Here is a 9,232-nt window from a genome sequence, read left to right on the forward strand (position 1 = left end):
GTAAACTGTTTATTTCAACTATCATGTACCCAACTGTGAACATTCAAGTAGTCAAAATAAAACAAAAATATGATTTGGAAGAAGGTTAAGAAGGTCTTTGAGCAGCCGATGGAGCTCCCGCACCACGCATGTGCTTTCCATTGTGGGTGGAGCCTTCACAGTGACACTCTGGGCCCATCTCCTGTCCCTTCACATAGAAGCGATGAGGTGTCTGAACTGGAGTGAGCTTCACAGGCTTCATGGGACCGTTTTTTGTAACCCCCGTACTAGACACAAACCAGTATGTAGAGTGGGCTCTACAAATATTTAGTAATGAGTGAGGAGATTACAAGCAGTATTTTGTGGTCGGGGTTCTTGGAGGGGAGAACACACAATTGGGAGAAGTTGTAGCTGACAGCCTGAAATCTACAGTAAGAGTGAGAAAAATCACAAAAACCAGACATCAAGGTCACTAAATGGAAAACAGACAGTCCTGTATAACTTACTAACCTCTCAGGGATTACAGCACAGATACAAAAACAATTTTCATCAGTAATAATGATCCCGAGTCATTAGAAAAATATTAATTTTTAAAAATATTCATTTAATAAAAGTCAGGGAGGTATACAGGGCACTTTTAAAAGACTACCATTGGAGAGAATGTTAAGATATTCATACAGCCTGGCATGGGGTGGAAAACTTAGTTCTATCTCAGTCTGAGTTTCCTTTTCAAAATGTAATCATGATGATATAATATTGTATACTTTAAAATAAATTCCTTGGTTCTATTCCAGGATGTCTAACTCAATAGTATCTTTTGTAGACATAGAAAGGGTTTGTGACTGATTAATCTTCCCAGTACAGAACTTTAATATACTCCACATATCGGACCTTCCTGTTTCAGTTACAAAACAGTACAGGATTGGATCAGCAACACAGTTCAGACTGGTCAGTGCAACCGTGATTCTATACATTTTGTAAGTCTGCTTCCCAGACTCGGGGGCAGACATGGGCTCTAAAATGCTGCGAAGCAGCAACATCACATGAAAGGGAGTGAAGCACAGGACAAAAGTCAACGTGATACTAATAAGTAGTTTTATGATTCTTCTCTTCTCACTGTGTTCTGTGGCTCGATTGTGCTGCACCGCTCGGTAAACTTTCTGGTTGCAAATGATCATAATGGCCAAAGGTATCGCATAGCCTGTAGCTGTCCTAAAGAAGTTGAACCGAATCTGCCACTTCTCCAAAGGGTATTTGTCATAGCATAGAGTGAAATTAGACTTCTTGGCAACGCAATATTCTGTAGCTATCTCATCTTCCCACAAAATGACAGCATTGAAGATGGTTTCCACCACCCAGATGGATAGGCTGACCATGAGCGCAAATCTTCTTGTTCTTAGGAAAAAAAACCTCAACGGGTAGACAACCGCTAAGAAGCGATCAACAGCGATGCAGGTGAGGAAGGCTGTGCTGCTGTAGAAGTTCGTGTACATGAAGAAAGCACACGCCTTGCACAAGCCCGCGGAGTACGTCCAGTTGTCGTTATTCCAAGTGTAGTTAATCCACAGGGGGAGCGTGAGCGCATACAGCAGATCCGACAGTGATAAACTGAAGAGATAAATTCCTAATTCATTTTCTTTCTTCGCTTGCAGAAAAGACACACAGAGTGAGCCAATGTTGGCTGGAATGCTGACTATGACCACGAAGATGTAAACTATGGGAAACAGATAGTGATCCAGGTCGTGCTGTTCATCAAAACAGGTGGTGTTCATTTTTTTTTTTCTTTCTAATGTGGCAATCGCGTTAGGTCTTAGAAGCCAGATAGCAAAGCAAGCCTTGCCCCGTTTCGATTGTTCTCAACATCCAATGCTCTCTTACCAAGACTTCTTCAGTGTTTCTTTGCTTCCAAAAGTTCTGATTAGTGCATCAATGCTTTAAAAAAAAAAGTCTGTGGATGGCTTTCACACCGATGTCAGTGGTGGGAGGTCAGAATCCAGGCACCTGGCGGTTAGCCAGAGTGGCCTGTCAGTTTTGACCAGCAGACGTCTGCATGTCCATCCTCCCGGAATGCTGATGGAGAAGTGTCAAGGGTCAGTCTTTCAGAGAGTGGTGTCCCCAGATTGTTTTCTGCCGTGAAACTCAGAACATGGGGGCAAACACAAATACTTACGCCTTCAGTCTTTGCAGAGATTGCTATCTCTTTATCAAATGGCTTCGTTTCTGTAATAAAAGATGAACTAGAATAGTTTAGATGTTTAACAGACACATCATGATTTTGAAGCAATCTTCTTTTATTTCGTTGGTTAGAGATAACGAAATTGCGTTAAATCACAATAAAGGTGTTTATAACGGAAAGATGATTTCATTGCCTTCAATAGATGAAACCAACCTGAGATATGTTACCTGCTTCAAATAAGAATGATCCAAGGAATGCCAGCTTAGAGGGAATGGCATTTCTCACCAACTGTGATCTAAGAACACGAGACTGAAGTTGAAAGGTCATTTTAAGAGCTAATAAAGCCCTGGCAGGTGTAGCTCAGTGGATTGAGAACTGGCCTGTGAGGCACGGGGGTCACTGGTTTGATTCCCAGTCAGGGCACATGCCTGGATTTAGGGCTGGGTGTCCAGTGGGGGACACATGAGAGGCAGCTACCCATTGATGTTTCTCTCCCACTCTTTCTCTTTCCCTTCCCCCTCTCTAAAAATAAATAAGTAAAATATTTTTTAAAAAGAGCTAATAAAAAAGATGATGAATTCACTGATATGTTTGTAATCAGTATATGCTTTTTCAGTGCGCAATAAACTATATGGTTGTATGACTTCACATTTTTAATGCATCCTAGGTATAAGGCACTTTCAAAACCAGCTTATTAGCCAAGAAGGCACATCACAAGAAATTTGATAAGGTATTTTAAACTATCACAGCCTGCTGAACTTTACACAGAATTAGATAACATTACCACTTCTGTTTTCCCTTTGCTTCCTTTGTGGGTTAAGTCTTTTTTTCTTTCCGATACCCTGTGCAATAGGGGGCTGAATGTTCTCAGTTCTGGTTGAAATCTTGTGAACCAGATTTCCTCCTTTATGCCAGGTTATTTATTAGGTTAGTTAATTTTTTTTAAAATAAAAGTTAGAAGTTGCAGGTTCTTGTAGGAACAGGGAAGCTGTGCTTTCCTCCACACTGAGGTAGAGAAACACTTTTCTCTGTTTTCCTTTGTGGGCCAGGCCCACAGGTGCTTCGGATGACTTATCTGATGGGGACGTTCACAGAAAGCTTTGTAGAGTCTCTAGGCAAGAGGAGAAAGATCTGCCTCCTTTCTGTGTCCTGTGGGGCCTGTATACCCTCAGAAGACTGCCTTCCAAGTGTCACCGAGCCCCAAGCACAAAAGAGACCTGTCACCACAAGGATTCTGTTGTAGAGTAACTAATATCCCGAGTACATGTTATAAATATGTCACTCTTAAAACAAAGTGGAGAACTAAAATCTTCTAGTTTCTACCACACATAAAAAAAGGAATAGAATGTGAGAAATAGCCTTTCAAGTCAATATGTGTACCTTCTAGAGAGGGAAAAAAATTGTGACGGAAAAAGGAAGTGGCAGCTGGGCTCAGGAAGGCAAGTGAGCAGTAAAGCCCTGGATATGGGGGGGCAGGGCTGATGTGGACCAGGGGGGACCAGAGCCTGAGGCTGCTGAGACACCGGAAACAGAGCATGGCCCCACACAGGTAGGATGTGGTCTAGGGCCATCCCACACATGCTGGGGTCCAGGAGCCTCTGCCTTCAAGCAGACAAACTTGACAGATGTTTGCAGACGGCTGGGCTAGTTCTCTGTCTCGGCTTTGGTAGTGTGGCGAGCTATAATTTATTTAAAAAATCCTTGCATATTCATGGTCTGTGGCTGGTCCTCATTTCAGAACAGGGTTTGAGTCTACACTGTTCAAATCTCAGGTGAATAGTAAATTAATAGTGGATCTTCACTAGTCACTGGGGAAATACAAATGAAAACCACAATGAGTTACAACTACACATTCAGCAGACGAAATACAATGAAAGACAGAAAATTCCTAGTGTTGTGAGCAGGTAAAGAACCTGGAGCACTTGTACACTGTTGGATGGAACCAGCACTTGTGTGCCCCGTACAGCTCAGCAGCCCCACTTCGAGGTGCGGGCTCAGCAGAAATACATGCATGTGCTTGATTACAAAAGACACGGTAGGATTAGGATGTTCCCGGTAGTGCTGTTTGTAATATCCCTCGGATGGAGTACTCGTTAGCAGTACTATAGGTAAGTACCTTGCTGTCTATCAACACAATCGAAATCCACACGTAAATGAAAACGAGCAAATGATGGCGACATGCAATAACGTGGCTGAAGTTTAGAAACAGAGTGACAGAAAAAGGCAGGCGCAAAGGAGCACACACTGGCTGATTAAACACCAGATACAGGGAACCCGTGCTATCAGAAGTCAGTGTGGTGGTGTGTGTCTGCTGAGGGCTGGGACGTTCTGGGAACGGTATGAAACGGCGTGCGCACTTGGAATTCGTGTTTCGCTAGAACTCTGTGCTATGTACTATAATCCTGGATTACAAATGAAGAACTGAGGCACATAGTAAGCTGTTAATCCTCTGTGCTGTCATGGGTAGAACTCAGACAGAATCCTTTATCGTAATGCCAGAGCGTCTTAACTCTTAATTATTTTGTCTTTTGCTTTTTGTACAAAAAGGCCTTAGAATCTGAGGTATTTTTTGCAACAGTGCAAGCTGGCTTTGTTGAGAAGGAAGAGAATATTTTCTATTACATATCTAAATAGTAGCACCGATAGATTAACACAAGGTCTCTAGCTATAACAGTTCTAATTGAAGAAAATGACTTATGAATAGTAATCTCCACAAATTACGGATGAAACAATCCCGTGTTTCCTAGAAGACGTCACTTCTATATTCTCCATGTGACTACGGGGCTTCAAATAAACTTGTAAAAATCACCATTTCGAGTCACGTCCTCACATCTGGTGACAAGGTGTTGTTACATTTCTATATATTTATCACCATGTTTTCTTTGAAAGGATAAAAGTGTTTCTTTTCAACAAGTGATAAGGGATAATGTAACAATTTTACTTAGGCAGGCTTCCATTTCTCCTGTACTAGCCAATATCCTATTAGCACACCAGAAAAACCCATCTCCTGGTTCTCAGAGTCATAAGGCTGACTTTTGAAGTCTATTGTTTAGTTGAGGAATCCTCTGTGAATTGTTTTAAAGTTGAAATGATCTTGCACTACTCATAATATGTGGATGAGAAAAATGTTAAGTCCTGTCGCTGGATCTATCAATCAGTTCTCTATCTATTACAAGCCAAAAGAACCATTGCGCATTTCTCCCCCTTCTCAATAAAGCTGAACTGCGTTATTTCAGACAACCATGTAAGGTGTCATATTAAACATGGGAGAGAAAGAGGGAGGGAGAGAGAGAGGTCAGGCAATCAGGTAGTGCTTACCTTAGGGGCGAGCTGGGTAATGAGTTGAAGAGGGCGTTTTGGCACCTGAGCATTTGTGATGTTCTGTTTCTTGATAAGAGTGTTTATTCCATAAACTAGTTCTGTTTGTAGAAGTTAACAAGCTGTTCACTTAGGATATGTGCATTTTTCTGTATGTATGTTATTGCTGAAAAGCGGAAAATTAAAAAGCTGAAAAGGCCCGGGCTGGTGTGGCTCAGTGGATTGAGTGCCAGCCTGTGAACCAAAAGGTCAAACTGGTTTGATTCCCATTCAGGGCACATGCCTGGGTTGTGGGCCAGGTCCCCGTTAGGCGGATCCACAAGAGGCAACCAAACATTGATGTTTCTCTTCCTCTCCTTCTCCTTCCCCTCTCCTCTCTCTAAAAAAAATTAATATATTTTTTAGAAAGCTGAAAAATGAAATGAAAAGGCTGAGATGGGAGATAAAGAATCTTCACAATCAGTGTATGTTTTATTTGTAGATGAAACACATATGCCTTCCTCAAAAAGGATATGCTTTAACTTTCTCCCTCACATACAATAAAAAATTCATAAAAACAAAAAAATGATTTAGCCCTGGCTGGTGTAGCTCAGTGGATTGAGTGCAGGCCTGCGAACCAGAGGATCGCGGTTCAATTCCCAGTCAGGGCACATGCCTGGGTTGCAGGACAGTTCCCAGCAGGGGACACACGAGAGGCAACCATACATTGATATTTCTCTCCTTCTCTCCTTCCCTTCCCCTCTAAAGATAAATAGAATAAAAAATGATTTAAATAATATAAAAGTGAATGCAGCCAAAATTTTTATTACATGAAAAATAAAGATTTTAGGCACTGGAAGAATTAAATACAAATCTTCACTCAAGGAAAGGTCCCCAACCCAGGCTTCAAAGAATTCTCACAGGTAGACTTCCACCAAATACAAACTCATTAACAGAAAGAGACAGAGAGAGAGAGAGAGAGAGAAACAGAGAGACAGACAGACAGACAGACAGACACACACACACAGAAACCTCTATGTGGGAGGTTCAGCAAAATAAAAAATGAAGAGTACCAGATCCACAAAAGCTTTAGAGAGAAGATTAATAGATATGTAACACAAAAGAAATGTGACTGACAGCTGTCTAGAACTGATGAAGAACATGGAATCCTCCGATTTATGAAGCCCAGCAAATCCCAACGAGCATTAAAAACAAACGAACGAAGATGGAAATCCACACTTCAACACACTGCAATCAAGCTGCAGATCAACGAAAAAAAACTAAGAAAAAGCCAGAGAGAAAACATGCACTAGCTACAAAGGATGATATTCAGACCGACAAAGCACTTGTCAACAGCAATAACAACAGAAACCAGAAGACAGCAGATTACTATTTCCAATTTGCTAAGAAAATGTGTCATCCTACACTTGTGCATTGAACAGAACTAAATTTCAAAGCAGAGCAAAAATCAAAGACATGTTCAGATAAGCTGCCATTGAGAAGACTTACCCCCATAGTCCTTACTAAAGAAAGGCTATAAATTAGGAAGAAGGAAGATGACACTAGAAAACAGTCTGTGACTCGTGAAGGATTGAACATGCTATGGAGGGTGGAACTCTGAAGAGTGCACAGCACCCCATCCCTTACCAGGCCCGTGTCTGGGAGAACACCTGGACCATGCGAATGTCCTCTCTTGGGACAAGGACTGAGAGAGCTGGGTGAAGACCCATGGATGCCCCTTCCTCGTCTCTCCATGGTACTCAACAAATAGCTTTTTTCTCTAAAGAAAAGATAAAACGAATAAAATGGAAAGAATAATTTTAGGAGGACTTACAAAATTCTCAAAGAAAGAAATTTCTTTCTGTGTAAAAACACTTTCTGTCTCGACGGAAACAACCACAGACGGAATGGTTTGATGAGGCAGACGCTGGGTGTCTTCTCTGTGGGCAACAGGCAGTGGTTGTGGAGGGTGTACGTGTGGGCTGTTCTGGAGCTGGAAGTGCTCTCAGCTGACCTCGGCGGGGGTGTCTGCCTGTGGTGTCTCCACTTCTCTAAGTTTTGGTTTGCACAGGGTAAGATAGTACCCACTTCACAGAGTTGCAGGAATTAAACGACTTTAACACATGAAGCAAATCACCTAGCACATGGGTAGCCTTTACCGTAGATTAGCTAAAAGGAGCTCATCTCCGGCCATCTACCCAGAGTCTAACAGAGAATCCAGAGGCACTCCGAGTGTATTCTGAATGGTAGCATTTCACATACGAAACCAGCACTGCAGACAATAGTTGTTCAATTAATTTGTGTGAATCTGAGATCTTAATGGAGCACATAATTCTTCTTATTCATACAGCTTTTCAGATAGTATGCTCATTAATCAAACTTTGAGAAAAATTAGTTTTAGAACCAGTTCTGAGAAGGGTGGATGAGTTTTTCATTTTTTTGTTTTGATTGTTACCAATGGCCAAAAGAAGATAATCCACGGGATATTAAAATATATCTGTTCTTAACTGGCTCCTAAAATAGTACAAATGATTGATGACAATGATTAAAAGATAAAATGTTTGTCCACATTGTTGTGGGAAACACTTGCCTCCGTTTATTATTTTAATAGCTACTGATTAAGACTCTACTGTGTGCTGACACTTATTAATAATGAAATATTACTTCCAAATTCTGCATTATTCCTGATGGTATAAAAAAGTATCACTAGACCATTGTGCTGACGAGAAAACAGTGGCAACTCGTTCTACAGCGAGAGGGGCTCGCTAGGCTATTGATCTGTTTTTCTAACCACTTATTTCAGTTTGCCCACATACTGCTTCTTGAAGAGGAAACAGAGCACAAACATTCTTCTTTTGTATATGGATCATTTTACCTAACTATTCGGAAACGCACATTTTGACATCGTTTCACCACTGCTCAGAGCAGAGGGACATGTATCATTCTTGCTTCTCTCGTACAACGCTCTGCGGTGCCTCGTATACACAACCTAAACTAGACAAACTGTTGCAGACACCACTGACAACATGCAAAAGTATGTTATTTCCTTAAAAGCCTCATCTCATTTTAAAATTTTATACTTACCCACGTTCCTTGGGGTGACGATTGTGTGAAATGAGGAGCCAGATAAGTCTGCTTGCATCGAGAAGAGAAACCCACACTCTGGAGCAGACAGGAAATTGCACTTACATTTCAGCCCAAACCAATGAGGAAGCAGCACCTTAAGAAGAAGGATGCCCCTTAGCTAATGCTGAACCCCAAAAGTTTCCTGAACACCTTAAAATGTGTTTTATTTACTACTATCTACCGTAGGATGCTTTTATAACTCGCTTTTCTCTTTGCATGTTGATTACAATTGCATACCAAAATTATCTGAAAATTATTTAATAGAATATGTTAGAATTCAATAATTCATCGATTCATTGATTCATTTGTTCTGTCAACAAATATCTCTATTACACGCTTAGGGCACCATGCTGGGAGATATTTAAGACCTGAGTATAGCCCATAAGAAATTATCACCCAATGTATGAGAAAAGTATGTGCAATAAAAACTGTAATGCAATGGCAAAAATGCTCCAAGATAGGTACAAAACTGTAGGATGAGTCATTGGATGTGCAAGATAGGAGAGGATGCTGTAGATGGAGTCGGGTGGTCAGCGTCCTTGGGAAAAAAGACCCCAGCAGAGGAGGGGGCGGGGGCTGGGTATGTACTGAGCTTGCTTCATGGCTTAATGGCGGTGCCAGCAGAGCTGAGGAAGGTAAGGTAGCTGACTTGAC

General features: G+C 41.4%; 1 protein-coding gene across 1 annotated transcript; it reads right to left on the bottom strand.

Annotated features, from left to right (window-relative positions):
• Window positions 1-551: 551 nt before the first annotated feature.
• On the bottom strand, window positions 552-8,642 carry GPR65 (G protein-coupled receptor 65). The gene is made up of 2 exons (XM_037031587.1): window positions 8,537-8,642; window positions 552-2,199 (listed from the first exon to the last, which is right to left on the bottom strand). The coding sequence occupies exon 2, from the start codon at window positions 1,749-1,751 to the stop codon at window positions 765-767; it is 987 nt and encodes a 328-aa protein (XP_036887482.1). The 5' UTR covers window positions 1,752-2,199; window positions 8,537-8,642; the 3' UTR covers window positions 552-764.
• Window positions 8,643-9,232: the final 590 nt, after the last annotated feature.

The sequence above is a fragment of the Sturnira hondurensis genome, unplaced genomic scaffold (genome assembly GCF_014824575.4).
Source record: "Sturnira hondurensis isolate 20B ecotype Veracruz unplaced genomic scaffold, ASM1482457v3 Scaffold0021143, whole genome shotgun sequence".
Lineage (NCBI taxonomy): Eukaryota > Metazoa > Chordata > Mammalia > Chiroptera > Phyllostomidae > Sturnira > Sturnira hondurensis.